At 45.3% G+C, this 20,083-nt stretch overlaps 1 protein-coding gene across 1 annotated transcript in view; it reads right to left on the reverse strand.

Annotated features, from left to right (window-relative positions):
• PGM2 (phosphoglucomutase 2) overlaps positions 1-20,076 on the reverse strand; it is an 84,004-nt gene extending 63,928 nt beyond the window's left edge. Inside the window, exons 1-3 of the mRNA XM_033947590.1 lie at positions 19,822-20,076; positions 7,307-7,474; positions 2,868-2,974 (exon numbers count right to left, since the gene is read on the reverse strand). Of these exons, the coding sequence (XP_033803481.1) occupies positions 2,868-2,974; positions 7,307-7,474; positions 19,822-19,896 (350 nt within the window). The 5' untranslated portion in view covers positions 19,897-20,076. The remainder of the gene's footprint in view (positions 1-2,867; positions 2,975-7,306; positions 7,475-19,821) is intronic.
• Between the last annotated feature and the right edge of the window lie 7 nt (positions 20,077-20,083).

Consider the following 20,083-nt stretch of genomic DNA (forward strand, 5'->3'; position numbering starts at 1 on the left):
GACTGCACATATTAAGTTATATAATGATGTTACCTTATGCATATAAGTCCATTAAGTGTGAGATGTCTCCTAATTATGCACTAAAATGCCATATTTACGTGACAACAATTACACCTGCCACAGACATGGCTTAACTGTTTGTACCTTCCCTCCCTTGAAACACATCCTGACCCCCCCAACCTCTACCTCTCTCAGCCTGGTGGTTTAGTGGTCTCAAAGCAAGAACGATCCTGTCGCTGCCTGTCAAAATGACTCCCCCTAGTGGTAGTAGTGTGATACTATTCCTAGGGGGTGCCATTTTGACATGCAGCAAGGGGAGGGCAGGAATAGCTGGGTATTGATCTTGCTCTAAGACCGCAAGACTATCAGGCCAGAGAGATACTGGCACAGGGATGGGAGGCTTGATCGGAAGATGGGAATCTGTACTTCAACCCCTTTAGACTTCAGCCGGGAGAACTGGGCCACAGCTTTGAGTTCCAAGGCTCTGGACAGGGTAAAACAACTCTAGCTTTTGGCTGGGGCTATTTACTGTCATTTTCTGCTCATAACGTAATATGTACTGTATCACTGGAAGTCACGTTATGATATTTACAAACTAATAAGATGAAAAACATGCATTTGCATCTCATTACTATAAAATCCATAGCAACCTAAATATTGCTGCAGCAGTTTAAGAAACTTCATTAGAGCTGTTTAAGTTGAGTTAAAGGGCAAATAATGCACCTTGATGAATTACCCCCTTATACACATCTGTGTACACAAGTTCATGTAAATGACAGTCCATCAATCCAAAAAAGGAGCAGAGAAAGCCAGGTCTTCAAGCCAAATCAAACTTTGGACCATGCAATTTTTGTGTAGCGATTGATACTCCCCTTTATCTAATGACAATCCATTATTTATGTATTTATTTTGATTTCCTCCCAGTAGCTCAGAACAGGTTACAAGCCAACATTCACAATGGAAAACATTTTGGACAGTACAAGACTATACAACAACTTAAGTACAGGAGAGTGCAGAAAGGAGGGGGCATATAAGGAATCTACACACTATTCTGTAAGCACATGCCTATCGTTGATGGTGTGCATTTTGCAGATATGTATTCACATGTGATGAGCATGTGGGTGGAGCATAAGCAGGGCACATGTATGTGCATAAATTGTTGTATTCTATAATTTAGGCACTTATCTCCCCAGTCTAGGCCCCAGCATTTTCACCAGCTCTGTGGTTAGCATTAAGACCCTGATTCTATAAATGCCACCACGGAGCAAAATTGTCAATCATCCACTAGATGCCTAAGCAGTCTTGGGCACCAGTAGGCATTGAAACCTTAGGCACACTCCATTTATGCTGTTTTCTTGGCCTAAATGAGGGCGCCTAAGTCAAACCACACCCAAAATCCACCTAAAATCTGCCCCTACCCATGCCTATTTTCTGATAGGTGCCTTGGATTAGACAACTACTGAGTTAGGTACTTACCAGCTAATTAATTGTTTTTTGTTTTTAATTGCACTTTTCAATTAATGGCACCAATTAAGCCTAACTGAATAAGTAAGTTAGGTGCCTAGATCAGCTAGGTGCACTGATCTAGGTGACTAACTTCAGGTGCCATTCATAGAATCTAGGCCTAAGTGCTCATATCTAATCTATATAATAAAACGCTAAGCGTGCATGCGCACTCTTACCACCGTGTTCCCTGATCCCTGATCTGTCGGGCTGTGGCAGGTAAGAGTACGCATGCTTGGGTTGTTGTTCTATTCTCAGGACTGGCAGCAGGTAACACGCCGCAACTCCCCCCCCCTGACCCTACCCGCCACACCAGAAACCCCCATTGACCCTCCCAGCCAACCTTCCCACCGCGAGATGAACACAAACCTCCCAGCTCCAGCAGCATCCGAGGCACAGTAAACACGCTGCTTCGCATTCTTCTACTGGCCTGATTTCCTCTGCCGCGTCCCTGATGACATCATCAGAGATGCGCAGAGGAAATAATTAGGGCAGTAGAAGACCGCGAAGCAGCGTGTTTACTGTGCCTCGGACGCTGCTGGAGCTGGAAGGTTTGTCGGCCGTCTAGCGGTGGGAGGGTCGGCTGGGAGGGTCAATGGGGGTTTCGGGTGTGCCGGGTAGGGTCGGCGCGGGGAGGAGGTTAAATGGAAACATGCTGCTCAGGGGAATGGGAGCAGGCAGGCAGGCTGGCATCGGGGGGGGGGGGGTTAAATGGAAACATGCTGCTCAAGGGGATGGGAGGCAGGCAGGCAGGCTGGCATCGGGGGGAGGGTTAAATGGAAACATGGCACTGGGGGCACTAAGGACACAGGAAGGAGGCACTAGGGTTACTAAGGACACAGTACGCTGGCACTGGGGCACTAAGGACACAGTACGCTGGCACTGGGGCACTAAGGACATGGGATGGAGGCACTGGGGGCATTATGGACACAGGAAGGAGGTACTGTGGCAGTAAGGACGTAGGAAAGGGTACTAAGGACATGTGAAGGAGGCACTAGGGGCACTAAGGACATAGGGAGAGACACAGCCAGAAAAAATGACAGACAGACAGGCAGCGTGCAAGGAGAGAGAGACAAAGAAAAAAAAACCCCAGACAGACAGACATCTACTCTAGCACCCGTTAATGTAACGGGCTTAAAGACTAGTAATAAATAAACAAACACTTATACACACACACATTTGGTTAAGGATTAAGTAGACACTACTTTTTGTTATAGCATAGTCATCACTTCACAGAACTGCTTTCCTCATCTCTTTTCAAATACTGATCTATGAGTAATTGGCTACAATTGATGTGCCACATCTTTCTCGCCAAACCAGAAGCAAGTATGCTTCTTAAAAATATCATGCAAATAACTATTTACCTCTTACTGCTCCCTCCACTTGAAGGATGGGCACGAGCATCATAACCAATCACTACACCTCTGCCCTTCAGATCACCAATCTTCTTTTCAAGGTATCTGCAAAGCCCCTTAACAAACATTCAAAAACATTTCAGAACTGCATATTATAAGCATAATTATATACAGAAGTCACCTTAAAACATTTGGATATAATAATGCAGCGCTTACTATAAAGCCATTATTTTTCAAAAAGTGACTAGAGGTAAAGAACTATTAAAATCCATTTGTCTTTAGAGGTCAACCGGATTTTGGTTTTGGCACTGAAACAGACCTGAAATCCAGGTTCAGGTTTCAGCCAAAAATATGGGTGCTGAAACCAAAACTCTCCCCTGCCCCCATGATCACTCTCCATCCCTTCTTGGAATGCCTGAACGCTAGACCAAGCTTGTCCACTAATCTGGCTATGAGTAGGCCCTCCACTAATCTGGCCTTAATAAGCCCTGGTGGTCTAGTGGCCTATTCAGGGACAAGAAAGAATCCAACCTAAATCTCTGGGCAAGAAAAAGTGCAGTTCTTCCCCCCCCCCCCCACCAAAGAACCACTAAACCACCAGGGTTTGTTAAGGTATGTCACTAATGTTCAGAGAAGAGGAACAGGGGGCGACAGCTGGTGTTCTGCTGGTGGGGGGAGTGGCAGGCATGATGTTTTCAGTTTTTGCTGCAGGTTTGGCCGCGGATTTGGTTTCAGCTGGAACCAAAGACATTGGTTGCGGCTGGCCTCTGTTTTCCTAAGATTTTAATGAATTCAAAAAAGGGTGGATAAAAATCAATGTTTTTTTATTTAAATTGGGTTTTTATTAAAATAAAATGCTTTTCTGAGGAAAAGTCTATCTAAAGATAATGTATCTTAAATAGAAAACTATAATCCAAAAGTTATTCATCATAAAAAAAGGATTAGTTTTGTAATTATGTAGCATGAGGCAGTATATTCATGCTAAGTTTAAATTTTTTGATAAATGAATTCCATTAATCCATTCATATGCAATTTTTCTATCTAGAAGATATTATCATAGATGCTTGGTTTTGCATTTCTCAAAACTGTGAATTTGTATCTACAGAGATAACATACTTCTTCACAGGGAAAATGTTATAAAATATACATTGTTCCTTTGCAACTTAAAGTACAGAGAATCAACCCCTTATCTCTTTTAAATGCCAAGTTTGTATATCTGCACAAAGAGCTAAGTGTGAAGAGGGTGGGACAAGCAGTAAAAATGAAAGTGAAACCTTTTGAGCAGAATACTCCACAAGTCTTGGGATCTTTATGTATATAGTTTGTGGTTTGGAAGACAAAACAGGAGAGACTACCTTCACATCAGTGAGAGGCACGAAAACAAACCAGAGGAGACCAGATGGCGCTCAATCCTTTTATTTATTAATCGTGTTTCAGCCTAAGAAGGCCTGCCTCAGGAGTCTTACTGTAAACTGATAAGACCATGAATGTATTAATCGATGTGTCCAAATATCCTTAAAAAACCAAGATAATGGCTAACAGCAAGTACAGCAAAACCGCATAGAACTGAAGGTCTTATCAGTTTACAGCAGTGGTTCTCAACCTTGTCATGGGGTCCCCCCAGCCAGTCAGGTTTTCAAGATATCTCTAATGAATATGCATGATAGAGATTTGCATACCTGTCATTTCCATTATATACAAATCTCTCTCATGCATATTCATTAAGAATATCTTGAAAACCCGACTGGCTGGGAGGTCCCCAGGACAGGGTTGAGAACCACTGGTTACATTAAGACTCCTGAGGCAGGCCTTCTTGGGCTGAAACACGATCGTGTCGAGTCTGTTAATAAATAAAAGGATTGAACACCATCTAGTCTCCTTTGTTGTTTGTTATAGTCTGTGGTTTATCATATTTTTCTCTCTTTGGAAGAGAAAACTATAATGGCAGCAGGCCATAAAAGAGATCGGAAATTCCTCTACCAATGAGTAAGGCAGACATGTGTACAAAATGCAAACAATGCAACAAAGAAATGTAAGGTCTGGTAGCCCAAATGAAACATTATGAGAAGTGCTTTGATGAAAATGACAGAAAGAACATGTTTGAACAGGCAGGATCTTCAGGTTGATAAATGTTTTTATTTTATCATACTTCTTAAAGAGTGCCTTGAGGAACTGTCATACCTGGGAAAAAATATATTTATTAATGCATGTTACTATCATTTTGATATAATTATTATGAAGAAATAAAGAGTTGAAACAAGCAAATATTCCTTTTTTGGACAGTAGTGAGTGGCAGTGAATGCAATGAGTAATACTAAATAAGCAAAAATGGTGTCAATAATAAAATAATGACATTTTTGTTTAGGGGAATCTATCAAATCTAAAGGATTCTGGAAACTATCCACCTTCAAGATCACCATCTTCCTGTTCTACAGTTTCAGAGTTATCTATCCAGTATCCGACCATCCAGAACCATCAGAGATAAATTTGTTGATAAAAACCAGCAGATTAGAAAAAGAGGCAATTGATGAAAAAATTGCTCAGTTTGTTTATGTGAGAAACTCTTCTTTATATCTGATTGAAAACCCACAATTCATCAATATGGCTCAGTCACCAAGACCAGGATACAATCCACTCAGGAGAGCATATATTACAGGGAAACTGCTGGATAAAGTATATGACAGAGAAACTGAGTAAGGTGCAACAGGTCTAGAGGGTAAAATTGTTAACTTAAGTCTTGATGGGTAGAGTAATGTCTACAATGATCTTGTTGTATGTGCTTGCATAACAACAGAAGAAGGGAATATCTTTCTTGCAGAAAAAAATGATACCTTAGGAAATGCACATACAGCAGAATACTTACAGGAAGTAGCAGCAAAAGCTATAATAAAATGCCAACAAAAATTCTAACGTCTAGTATGCAGTTTAGTCCCAGACAAATGCTGTAAATGTATTCAAGTTGAGAAGTAATTTAGAAGAGCATGAAGAGTATACTAAGTTAATAACATATGGTTGCAGTGCTCATTTGCTAATGTCATTGGAATTGCTAAATACTTCTGTAACAGTCAATTTGCCGCAGCAGCTCTGAAATGAATGGGTGGAACCAAGCCAGCGCTCCCACAAGATGCTAGATGGAACTCTGTAGTGGACTGCTTTGAGCAGAATATTAAGAACTGGCCTATTCTGATGACAGTTTGTGAACAAAATCAACAGAAAATAGATGGCACTGTACAGCCAACCAAAATCCACAATATTGGGGTTAAGAGAAATGTTGAAGATATGCTGAAAATCCTGAAACCCATTTCTGAAGCTTTAAACAAAATATAGAAAAAACAGCTGTTTTATTGCTGATGCTGTTGAAGGAACTGATAGAATTAAAATTATAAGCACTGTCTCCAGCTCATTTTCTTGCAAATTTCACCAATCTGGTACAAGGGTTCAAACTTAAGTGCTGAAGAAGAGGAATTAGCTATGACATGGGTATCCAGGAATCATTTATCTGTAATGCCAGCTATAATAAACTTCAGAGCTAAGAGCTGATTGGTTTAGGGGCTTAGGCCCCTACCAGTGCATAACAAGATGCACTGGGAGGTAGAAAGTCCACCATTTTGAAAAGACAGCACTATCGGCAGGAGAGAATGGGTATTCCTCCTGCCGATGTTTCATCCAAAGGTACAAGCGGTATATGGGGATGTCAGAGGGATGTTGGGGGTGGGGGGTGGAGTGTCGGTAGGGGGGCCGGGGGATGTCATGGGTGTTGCGAGATGTCAGGTGGTGTGTATCAGGCTCGATGGGAGGGGGCTATCTTTGGAGGGGAGTTGAGGAATCAATGAGTGGGAGGGAGAGAGAAAATGGGATCTCCTTGCCTGTTCAGCTGATCACAGCAGGATAATCCCCGATCAACTGAACCGGCAGAATTCCCTGAAGCTGCAGTTTCAGGAAGTCCTACCAGCTCAGTTGATCAGGGATTCCTCTGTCACAATCAGCTGATAGCAGTCATGGACTACTTAGATTTCTGAGGTGTGATTCTCTAATAGGCGCCATCGCATGATTGGCACGCGATTGGTGGCTGCTTTTAAAGTAACCATCGACTTTGGCACCGGTTAGATAATCCAGGCATTGATACCCAATAAAGCAGGGGTCTCAAAGTCCCTCCTTGAGGGCCGCAATCCAGTCGGGTTTTCAGGATTTCCCCAATGAATATGCATGAGATCTATGTGCATGCACTGCTTTCAATGCATATTCATTGGGGAAATCCTGAAAACCCGACTGGATTGCGGCCCTCAAAGAGGGACTTTGAGATCCCTGCAATAAAGTAATCCACTACCAAGTTTTTATAAGAGAGCACCTAGGTTCATGGGCAGGAAGGCACCTATTTTATAAATGAACACACTATGTACTGGTAATACATATAGCTGCGGAAACGTTGGTCTACTTTATTCTTGTACCTGAGTTGTTTGGATAATCGTTAGGTCGTTCATACGAGAAACACCTGCTCCCATTGCTGCTCGGAGTCCTGCTGTGCCAAATTCCATCCGTGCACCAAAACATGTTTGTAATTCTTCTATGTTTCCATCAGCAACCAACTGCTTTACGATCTCCAGAGTTTTTGAGTTCTGTAGTGTTATGAAGAGAGGCATAAGCAATAGTCCTCTTTAGATTCTCAATGCATTTACAATATCACCCCCAATATAGAATTCCATATCTTTGACATCTCAAAGGGATAGGCAGGTGGGATCTCTTAGGGAAAGGAAGAAATAATGGTTACTGCGGATGGGCAGACTAGATGGGCCATTTAACCTTTATCTGCCCTCATGTTTCTATGTTTCTAAGGTTCTACCGTATTTTCACGCATATAACGCGCGCGTTATACGCGTTTTTACCTACCGCGCATACCCCTCGCGCGTTATACAAAAAATTTTTTACATAGTTCCCACCCCGCCCGACGCCCGATTCACCCCCCCCCAGCAGGACCGCTCGCACCCCCACCCCGAACGACCGCTCGCACGCGCTCCCACCCGCACCCGCATCCACGATCGGAGCAAGAGGGAGCCCAAGCCCTCTTGCCCGGCCGACTCCCCAACTCCCCGACAATATCGGGCCAGGAGGGAGCCCAAACCCTCCTGGCCACGGTGACCCCCTACCCCCACCCCGCACTACATTACGGGCAGGAGGGATCCCAGGCCCTCCTGCCCTCGACGCAAACCCCCCTCCCTCCAACGACCGCCCCCCCCAAGAACCTCCGACCGCCCCCCCAGCCGACCCGCGACCCCCCTGGCCGACCCCCACGACACCCCCACCCCCCTTCCCCGTACCTTTGGTAGTTGGCCGGACAGACGGGAGCCAAACCCGCCTGTCCGGCAGGCAGCCAACGACGGAATGAGGCCGGATTGGCCCATCCGTCCCAAAGCTCCGCCTACTGGTGGGGGCCTAAGGCGCGTGGGCCAATCAGAATAGGCCCTGGAGCCTTAGGTCCCACCTGGGAGCGCGGCCTGAGGCACATGGGCCCAACCCGACCATGTGCCTCAGGCCGCGCCCCCAGGTGGGACCTAAGGCTCCAGGGCCTATTCTGATTGGCCCACGCGCCTTAGGCCCCACCAGTAGGCGGAGCTTTGGGACGGATGGGCCAATCCGCCCTCATTCCGTCGTTGGCTGCCTGCCGGACAGGCGGGTTTGGCTTCCGTCTGTCCCAACTACACAAAGGTACGGGGAAGGCGGGTGGGGGTGTCGTGGGGGTCGCGGGTCGGCGGTTCTTGGGGGGGGCGGTCGTTGGAGGGAGGGGGGTTTGCGTCGAGGGCAGGAAGGCCTGGGATCCCTCCTGCCCGTAATGTAGTGCGGGGTGGGGGTCGCCGTGGCCAGGAGGGTTTGGGCTCCCTTCTGGCCCGATATTGTCGGGGAGTCGGCGGTCCTTCGGGGTGGGGGTGCGAGTGGTCCTGCCGGGGGGGGATGTATCGGACGTCGGGGGGGGGCATCAGGCTTTCAGGATGGGGACAGACCTTCAAGGGGGACAGGCAGACCTTCAAGGGGGGACAGGACTTCAAGGGGGACAGGCAGACCGAAGGGAGTGAAAAAGCTATAAAATAAACCCACTAGCGTGTCAATGTGTTGAGAGGAAGAGGTGGTCTGGGAAATTCTGCGCACAGAGAGTCGGGGAGGGCGAAAGGAGAGTCAGGGTGGCCAGAGGAGAGTCGGGGCGGGCGAAAGGACAGTCGGGCAGCATGCGCGGTATACCCGTGAGCACGGTATACAAAAGTTTTTGTACATAAAATCGTGGTTTCTGCGCGCTATACCCGTGTGCGCGTTTTACACGGGTGTGCGTTATCTGCGTGAAAATACGGTAAATGTACCCTCTCTTCTTCCATCCAAATGGCCTAACTCCACACTATTAGTTTTAAGCTAGATGACATTGTTCAAAAGTTATAAAGGAAAGGGCTAAAGACACACTGCTTTATAATTTTATCACTACAGCCTGGAATGCTCTCTGCATATACCCCACAGAACGTGTTTTTAAGGAAAGAAAAACATAATAAGGGAATGCATCTCCAGTTAGTGTGAATAAAGGCTCGTGGTACCAGCTCGTACTTAGTTCAAATTTTACTATAGTGAACAGCAGGAAAGAACTGCTGGGTTTAAACATTTTGGGGCAGAATCTGTATAGGACTTCGTTCTCAGCAGTCACCTAAGAAGAGGCTGTGTGAATCGCACACTGGCGTCCTATACAGAATCGCCTAACCTCACCTAACTGCCACGATTCTCTAACCGGCGCCCATGTTACAGGCACCGGTTTGAGAAACACACCTGCCTGATCGAGGGATCCCTTGCAATCAGCTGATCGTGGCAAGGAAATCCCCCAGCCATGATCAGCTGAGCGGCAGGGGGACCCCCCACAAATCCCGCCGAAATTGGCAGGAGGAATGCTCACTCCCTCCTGCTGCTAACAACCCCCCCAAAGCAGCCAGGCAGGAGGAATGCCTACTCCCTCCTGCCCCCAAACCTCCCCCCGGCAGGAGGGATGCCCACTCATTCCTGCCGCCACCTCCCAGAACCCCCGGTACCCCCTGAAACTTAATCCCCCCCAACACCCCTAGGTCTATCCCAACATCCCCTCCCCCTGTACCTCGTAGGAGAAAGTCCGGCAAGAGGGATGCTTACGCTCAATAGTAGCTGAATTGCTTTGAAGGAAAATTTTTTTGTTAGTAGGGATCAATTTTATTTACAGGTCAAAGGGGTTGCCACATGGGCTACCTGTGCTCCATTGGTGGCTTGCTTATATATGAAGAATTTTGAAGATCAGTACTTAAGTAACTGCCCCTGGAGTTCCAACATTATCAGTTGGAAAAGATATATTGATGATGTTTTCCTTCTATGGGATGGTTCAGTAGAGCAATTAAATCAATTTTGTCATTGGCTCGACAGGCTGGACATGAACATACATTTCACATTACATTACTCTGAGGTGGAAATCAATTTTCTTGATATCTTGATAACTCAATAAATGGTGCATTTGATACTAAAATATATGTTAAACCAACTGACACTAATACCTTATTACGGTATGATAGATGCCATCCGACATCACTTAAACAAAGTTTACCCTTAGCTCAATTTTTAAGATACCACAGAATTTGCTCAAACATAGAGGATTTTAAAGATTCTTCTAAGGTTTTGGCTAAGAATCTGTCTAAAAATACCTAAAGAAGGTTCTTCAAACTTCATATAAACGTGAAATGTAATCATAGGGAGTGGTTATTACAACTCAAACCTCGGACATGCAAGCCAGATGACTTTCAAACCTGCATTATGAAATTTAGTCTGAATCCCAAGGGATTTCTAAGATCATACACTCACACTGGAGAATTTTGTGTTTTCAAGATGTTAAATCAAGCATTTTCTAGGGCAAGTAATATCCAGGAACATCTTGGATTGAAGCCCGATAGTATCCAGCCTAGACATATATAATATGCTGGCAAGCATTTCTGTTGAGGATCATGTCAAATCTGTCTGCTTACATTTTCACTGAGCTCGTTTACGAATCCGATTGACAAGAGAACATACTATCTCAGATTTCAAACCAATTCTGCAAGTGTTTCAGTTGTGTGCTCCGCCTCTTTTGTGCCTATTTCCTCTGGCTCTGTAGTGTACCCTTGTTTAGTTTAGCTAGGCTGTTGGGTGGTTTACCCCTTCTCCATGCTTTTCTTTTCCTTGCCACCCTTTGTGTGGCGGCCCTCAGCCCTCCAGTTTTTCAGGCTGCCAAGAGGGGCATGAGATGACAGGAGACTATGGGAGACCTTTTTCCTTCTTTTTGCTGAAATCACAGGCTAAGTACAGACTGGTTTCACATTTTTAAATGGAACGCCCCATAGCGTTTGGAAGTGTAATACAGTTAGTCTGGGCTTTTAATTGTAGATATAAGGAGTTGCGACGATCGCTGAATTTAGTGAATCGGGGCCTATGAAGCCTACGACCAGCTGGAAAAGAGGGCTTGCAGTCAGAGGAAAGTAAACTCAAGGCTCAGTGGGAGAGGATGTCTAACAGGTATTTAAATCAAGAAAAATCTTGTCATATTTTGGGAATAGATTGCCAACTAGGCAGTCACTTAATAGTGTAGACTGTTTCCAAGAAGAGAAGCCAAGAGGCCCCAGTAGAAGAAAATTCAGAGAAGTACTAGAGCCACCATACAGGGGAACTAACGGGAAGATTCCAAGCAAAAACCCCCAGCATCTACTTCTTTCCTTCCTGTTTTTCATGTTGCCTATCTGAAGTAACAGATAAACTGCTCACTATTTAATCACCTAGTAAATTATTGGGTCATTATTTAAACTCTGCAATTGGTGTTCAAAATTACTCCCAAACATTCAGCAATGGCCGCTATCTAGTTAGACTGACAACTGCTGGAGCTATCTGTACAACCGTAATATACAGTAATATTCAGTGCTGCTAGCTGGATAATTTACATCAGCAATTTTTCTATTCTAAAGCGTCTGGAAAGGTCTCTCAATAGCAGCACCAAATATTACCACTCACCAGATAATTCCATACCTTGCCTATACACCACCCTGGCACCAACTAGATAGCCAAGAGGTGGTCTATAATGATTTTCAGTACAGGTGGTGCTGAGCAATGGAATTTATCCAATCAGAAAGGTGCTACTATCCAGGTAAGTGTTTTTAGATAGTAGGCCATATGTTTTAACTATAGTTCCTGGAGGAGACAGCAGTTTTCTTTTTGAATATCCAACTTAAAGATGACAGACACACTAACATCGTAAATAATGGCAGACAAAGACAAGTATGGTCCATCTACCCTGCCTAGTAAAGTGGCTAGAGTTGTACTTGCCACTATATTCAGGCAATACCCCTTTGCAAGCTATTTAAGTTTTGTTTTGAATCCATCTTGAATTGATATCATGTATGTAATGAGGACCATATTTCCTCAATTAAAAGGACTCTCTGTTTATCCTATGCCTTTTTGAATTCCACCAAAGAGAGTAAGAATTCATCTCTACACAAGGGCCTTTAATTCTTCCCTCTGTCCCTTTGGACAAACCAAATCAAATTTCAACTGAAGCCTCTGAAGCAACAAACAGCAGAATGAAAGGGGGTCTGCCACATACTTTTAGGTCACCAGTTTCAAAGAATCTTTGCACTTACTGGATTATAACACTCCTGGCAGAATTCTACATAACTGCACAGTGCAGAATTTGTGCAAAATTCCTCATCCTTGCAGAATTCTGCACATGCTCTGCAGACTTCTGTGCAGACACCCAGACCTGCCCTCTCCCACATCATTTCTCACACTTCCATTAGGCAAGGCACCACTACTGGTCTGGCCTCTCTCCGAATGACCCAACATCTCCCCTACCTGTGGGCCCTCCCAAAGCAGCAGAGGCGGCTGGCAAGCAAAGGCAGCACTGTGAACAGGCTGCTTGCAACTGGCCCTGCCAGAGCCTTTCTTCTACCATGTCGTCTGTCAGAGGAAAGGCCCTGGCATGGCAGTCTGCAAACAGCCTGTTCACAGTGCTGCCTCTGCTGCTTTGAGAGGCTTGCAGGTAGAGAAGATGCTGGATCTACACGGGGGGTGGGGGGAGGTGAAAGAGGCCAGACCCATGGGGGGTAGAGAAGGGGACCTGCAAATGGGGGGTGGAAAGAAGCAGCGAAAGAGAGTGACTCTGTACAGCGCTGCATGCGTCTGGTAGCGCTAAAGAAATAATTAATAGTAGTAATAGGATTCAGGGTATGAGTGACTGAGGTGCTGATGGGTGGGGGTGAGAGGACAAGAATTATGGAGCTGCAAGTGGGGCTGAGGTATTGCAAAGCTTTAGAGTGATCTGCCACATTGGCCATAAGATCGTCCAATCCCCTTGTCAAATAGAATTTGTCCCTTAAAAGGCTTTAGAAGCTGAATCTCCTGCCCATTGTCTGATCCAGAGCATTCTACAAGCGGAGATAGCACAGTCAGTGTTCAATCATCCTGTCACTGGTAAGACTTATAATTTACAACTTTTCGTTCCCACTTCAGTGGGCAGAGGTGAAGATATGATTCTCTGTTGAAAATTGCGGGATATAAGAAATTGTATATGTGCAACAAACACTACCTACTTCATGATTCTTTCGAGCCCTCTTGCTCTCTAGCTAAATTTTCTCCCCTTAATATTCTTTCAGTGTACCTTCAGCTGCTCCACTGAATTGTACCATACGCCCCTTTAATTGGTTAATATGACAATCTCTATCTCAAAGATTCCAAAAAGGTCTTAATGTATCTCAAATGCATTCTTGTTCTGTAACGACTATCCGTAGCTGATTTGTAATGCATATCTGTGGTGGTGAATCAGTGGATGGTAAAACATAAACTGGTCTTAAAATATTGCAAAATCAGAGATTATGTTGACTAGAAGAAAGAATGATCCACAATGGTCTACAGAAGTTGGGGTATGTAATTAGACATTTGTGATACAGAGGAAACTGAAGATATTAGGGGTCTGGTTGGACAGTACTCTTAGTATGAAGGATCAGATACTTTCTGTAGTAAAATCTGTTTTTTTCAGTTGCGGCTGCTGAGAAGACTAAAGCCGATGATGTCGATATTCGATTTTCGCACTGTGGTGCAGGAAATAGTCATTTTGAAATTTGACTATTGCAATACCCTTTATCTTGGGATTAAGACCTTACAATGCAAAGCTCTGTAGATGATTCAAAATGCTAATGCCCGGGCGATTTGTGGTCTGAGAAAGTTCAACCATATAACCCCGTGGTTGAAAAAACTTCATTGGTTGCCTGTACGATCACGTATTATTTTTAAGGCAATAGTGTTGGTGTTCAAGGTCATCCAGCAAGGGATCCCATATTATTTGTCATAGGCTATGGCACTCAGAGAACTACAATCTGAGGCGGTAGTACGATTGTCACTGACAGGTTTCTCAGCAATGCACTATGAGAGAACTAGGCCTTCCGTTATCTCTTTTATAGAAGTAACACTGTGGAATAGTGCTGCCCGATTCAGGGAAAAAAATTTCAATTCGATTCAGCCTATTGAATTGATTTTTCGATTTGATTTGATTTTCCTGCCCAATTGGGTGTTTTGTTTTGTTTTTCAAACATCCTGGTGGGTTTATTTTATAGCCTCTTTACCCCTTTTGCCTTCTCCTAACCACACTGGCGCTGGGTTTGAAAATAAAATAAACAAACAAAAAAGACTTTTCCTCTCTCTCTTAAATCCTAGCCCACGTTTGCGGTCTAACACCAGCTGGCAGGATACACATTTCAAATCTGACATATTGTAATTACAAAATGGAAAATATAATTCGTTTTTCTACCTTTTGTAGTCTGGTCATTATTCAAATCTTGTTGGTCCCAGGCTCTGGTTGTCTTCTGATAACTTGCTTGCCAGGGTCTCCTTCTTTCTCCGTTCTAACCATCCATCTGCCATCTCTGTCCTCCCGGAGGTCTGGCATCTTTCTTTTTTATCGTCTCCATCCACAGATCCACCTTTTCTTAACTATCCTTTCATCCAGCATCTCTCCCTCCTTCCCCACCACGCCAGGGTCCACCATCTTTCTGTTTCTTTTCCCAACTACCCTCCTATCCAGTATCTCTATCCCCCTCTCCACCATCCCTTATGTCCAACTTCTCTCCCTTTCTGTTCTTTCCCTCCCTAAATCCCATTGTCCATCATCTCTCTCCCTCTCCTCTATTTTTAGACCCATTATTTCTTCCTTCCCCAAAGTCCAGCATATGCACGTCTCTTTGAACTCCCCCTTCCCTCCCTCCGTGTACTTCTACACCAGGGACCCCCCTCCCCTGAAGGTCTGCCCCCCCATGAAAGCCTGCACCTCCCACTGAAGGCCTGTACCCCCATCCCTGAAGGCCTGTCTCCCCTTTGAAGGCCTGCCTGTCCCCCCTGAAGGCCTATGTCACCATCCCTGGCCTGTCCCCCCCTTAAAGGTCTGCACCCCCCCTTAAAGGCCTGCACCCCCTAAGGCCTGTCCCACCCACTGAAGGACTGCTCCCCGAAGGCCTGCCCCCCCCCCAGGACTGCCTGTCCCCCCTTTGATGGCCTGTTCCCCCCTTGAAGGCCAGCACCCTCCGAAGGCCTGTCCCACCCCCTGAAGGCCTGCGCCCCCAAAAGATTGCCCCCTGAAAGACTGCAAAGCCCCCCCCCCGGGACGGCCTCCGTGTTCCCCCTTGCCTCCCCGCACCATTTACCTTATAGCTTGAGCCTGCAGCCGAAGATTGCGGTTACAGCGTCTTTGCAGTGCTTTGAGCTGTTTCCTCTGCTGCGGTCCTGCCCATCCTATGACGTCAGAGGCAGGATCATGGTGGAGGAAACAGCTTAAAGCACTGCAAAGACGCTGTAACCGCGATCTTCGGCTGCAGGCTCAAACTATAAGGTAAATGGTGCAGGGAGGCCTGAGGGAACACAGAGGCCTTCCCGGGAGGGGGCCCAGTCTTTTGGGGGGGGGGGGCAGTCCTTCGGGGAGGCCAGGAAAGAAGCTGGACAGCAGCACTTCCCGACTGCCTTCCTTGCCCTCTAAAACAGGTGCGGCAGCGGCCAGCCAGCAAGAGCAGCGCTGCCGCTCCTGCTTTAGGGGGCGAGGGGAGAGGGTTCAAATCGGGAAGCCAATTTTTTTTAAATTTAAATCGATTCGAATCAATTCACCTGAAGTGAATCGGTGAACCTATTCAAATCGTGAATCGGGCAGCACTACTGTGGAATAAGTTGACTGGACCACTAAGAGCTCTTGTAGATTTTCAGAAGTTTAAAAAATTTCTGAAAGCTACATTATTTGTAGAAGCATTTCAATAAATATTTTTTTCCTGTATTGATATGCTGTGCTGTCAAGTGCTGTAAAATATGACTGATATGAAGGACCTGTTGTTATTTGTATATGTGCTGTATATTTTTTATTTTATATTACACTTCTTCTGAATCCACGGTTTCAGTATCTGCAAATTCAGGTATTTGTGATTTTTTGGGGGGAAAAGAAAAGAAACGCTACATCCCGGATCTTACCTGGTGGTCTAGCAGGCTTTTGGGGCAGGAGCGATCTTCCTACACTCCTGCCCCGTGCAGATCACTCATACAAAATGGCTGACGTGAGTTCCCGTAGTCTCTCGAGACTATGACGGAAACTCCCCGCAGCCATTTTGTATGAGTGATCTGCATGGGGCAGGAGCGTAGGAAGATCGCTCCTGCCCCAAAAGCCCAGTAGACCACCAGGTAAGGTCCGGAATGCCGGGGGCTGGGTCAGAGCCGGCCCAAATGTTATTCGCAAATTTTCAATATTCGTGGGCCGGCTCTGCCCCTAACTCCCATGAATAAGAACATAAGAAGTTGCCTCTGCTGAGTCAGACCAGAGGTCCATCGCGCCCAGCAGTCCGCACCCGCGGTGGCCCATCAGGCCCATGACCTGTACGGTGATCATTGTCTGAACCCTTAAATCCCCTTGGTCTCTATCTAAACTCTCTCTATATCCCATCTCTACCTCTATCTGTATCCCTCAATCCCCCTATCTTTCAGGAATTTATCTAATCCTTCTTTAAAACCCTGGAGTGTACTCTGTCCTATCACAGGATATTGAGGGAGAAGTGTATTGTCTTTTAAGAAGTCTTTTAAATAAATAAATATCTAATTCTCCAACTTTACAGGCAACTTCTGCAGGCATAGCGCGATGCATAAATCCAAGATTAGATTAGTTAATTGGAAATTAGTGCTGCTTATTTGGGCCGGTTATATCTTATGAATATATTGTACATCCACTGTTAAAGTCAACCTTTATCAAACTGAGTTCTTAGAAATCTTATCTCCTTTCGTTGATGGGTCACTTACATTTGTACAGAATGATGGTGCTTTGTTGGCTCTATCTTTTTCAAATGTTACCTTTATACTTGTCTGTTAGGGATGAGCAGACATTGGCTAAGCTTCATAGGAATTATCTTTGGGGAGGTAGAAGGACACAGTCTCTCCTTTAGGAAAATATAACTGCTGATAGATAAGTGAGGGGGGGGGGGTTATGGGCTTAATTAACTTGTGATATTTACTTACTGGTTTTGGCATGCGACACATCAATGACTAGTTTTGTAATACACAAGTAATACCCTGCAGTTGTCACTATTTCAGAATGATTATTTTAGTGCCTATTTACATGCAGTTAAATCAGTGGGATCCATAGGAGCCCCACTTACATTCTATTTAAACCTCTATGGAGGATCTGGAGATGGATTTGTCAATTTCACAGGATTTCCCCTATATACACATTATACTGTATTTTTCCTTTCAGAGCAATGGAGACATTTCCCCTGCATTTCTACGATGGAGTAAGAAAGGGTTTATCTACCTTTTCCATGTCCTAAATGAGAATATCACACCCAAATCTTTTTCTGCACTAAGGGATGAATTTCACATTTCCTCATGGAATTACTTCACTTATTTACAGCTTAGGCATTAGTGTCTCTCCCTCGGGCCTTTTAGACTGAGGAAGTCCATGAACTTTTGTCAACAGCATTTACTTCTGGATCATAGGAATGTGCCCCCCTGCGATAGCAACACACTATAATGGTAGACCAGGCTGCTTTGCTTGATAGGTGGTCAAGTAATTTGGTGGTGCCATTACCTGAAGATTTGATAACATCAGCCCTTCGCAAGCTGTGATCCATCAGATTTAACATGAACATTTGGGAAGTGCAATATAAGATCATTGGGATACTTTATATTTCGCCATTGGGGGCCTGGAAACTTCATATTACAGCCTCTGCTATATGCCTGAACTGTGATCATTCAAAGGCCTCCCTGGGTCATATACTTTGAACTTTCCTAAAAATTGACAGTTTTTGGAAGAGGATCTTTATCTTCATATCAAACATTTGACATATATCCATAATTCCCAAGGCCACTATGCTATTTGAATACAACCGAGACTGCGTAGCCCACTTTACAAATTGCTGTAAACCCTATTTCCTTGATTGCAGTCGTTCATAGTCTAAAGCGCGCGAGGACAAAGGCGCGCTGACAACCGAGCACGGACAACTGAGTGCAGGACTTCATCGCGCCGAAGAAAAACTGTATTTTAAAGGGCTCCGACAGGGGGTGTTGGTGGGGAACACCCCCCACTTTACTTAATAGAGATCGCACTGGCGTTGTGGGGAGTTTGTAACTCCCCTCATTATACTGGAAACTTAACTTTTTCCCGGATTTTTAGGGAAAAAGTTAAGTTTTGGGTATAATGTGGGGGGTTACACCTACAGTGTGAGGCAGTGTGAGGCAGCGCGATCCCTATTAAGTAGAGTGGAGGGGTTCCCCCCCACACCCCCGTCACAGCCCTTTAAAATACGGGTTTTCTTCGGCGCGATTAAGCCCTGCGCTCAGTTGTCCGTGCTCGGTTGTTGGCGCGCCTTTGTCCTCGCACGCTTTTGACCCGTCACCGCCAAGCTCGGGGCTGTGTCTGGAATGCCTCTGAGCATGCATGGATGTGACGGGATGTTACACACTTGTGCGATGTCATCGCATCACATCTGTGCATGATCAGAGGTATTCCAGACAAGGCCTTGAGCTCAAAGAAAGGGAGGTTTGTGTAGGGGCTTGGCACCACATATCCGGTTTTTGGCTCCAGGAAATCTGGTAACCCTAGGGAAAGAGCATATCTAGGTTAATTGAACATGTTTAGTTTTATTTTCTTCTTGGAAACTGTAATGTTTGGTATTCATTGCTTATGTTGTTCTTCCTCAAGCTAAAGAATGTTTCATGGAACTTTAGTAAACTTAGGAGAGTGAAGAGTTGGTTCCCGGGAGAAGGGGGAGAGAAAATGTGAATGTTCATTTGTTACACCAAGCATCTGTATTTGTTCATCTTGGTGTCCGGCAATAGAGTTAAATATGAAAATTCAAGTTTGAGTAATGAGGATGTAGCCCTGTTGAAACAGATGCAACTCCCAGGGAGAAGGGGAAGGAGCACTCTTTTTGAAGAAGAGTTCCTCATTTTTTTATAATAAGAAATTAAAATACTTCACACTTATTTCAAACACACACATCCACAAAACAGGACACCCTGGCTCACAAACGCTAAATTGGGGAATGGACAGCAACAGTTCCTACAAGGAGACTATTAAGGCTGGTATATGATGAATATACGTATTAAAGTTCCACAAACATCAGCAATTGGAATTGGGGCTGCAGCTGTCAGTGCTCTTTAGACATCTTTACATCGCTTGAAAAGCCATCAAAACTTAAAGGTGGGGATGGGAGGAGGAGAGCCACAGATCACAGGAGCCAGATTTGTGGTATCAAGCAAACTGCATTGTGTTTGGCAACCCAATCATTTTGAAATGTGGCGCCTATACCCACTTGAAGAGCCTGAGAACTTGCGACAGGCAGTTCGCTCCCTGACCTCAGCGCGAGAGGACACGAGACACTTGCACGAAAACCTGACGCATCAGTGAGGGCGCACACGCCTACCGACGCCAGACTCTCACCTTGTCCCAGTGCAGCCACTCGCGCACGGCCTTTTTCAGCGCTGCATCCCCGATACTCAATGCCTGCACGTCCATTTCTCTAGCTTCCAAGCTCAACGGATGCTGCTACCCACCTTCGGCCAATCGGCAGCCTCCAGTGACGTTCGAGGTGGGAGTGGACCCATAAGCAAGGCACGTTCTAACCTGAGTCATCCCAAGCCCAGCGGGCGCTTGAGTTCGCGTTCTCGGCGCCGCTGGTAGAAGGGCGGAGTTAGATAAGGAA

This window comes from Geotrypetes seraphini, chromosome 1, assembly GCF_902459505.1.
Source record: "Geotrypetes seraphini chromosome 1, aGeoSer1.1, whole genome shotgun sequence".
Taxonomy (NCBI): domain Eukaryota; kingdom Metazoa; phylum Chordata; class Amphibia; order Gymnophiona; family Dermophiidae; genus Geotrypetes; species Geotrypetes seraphini.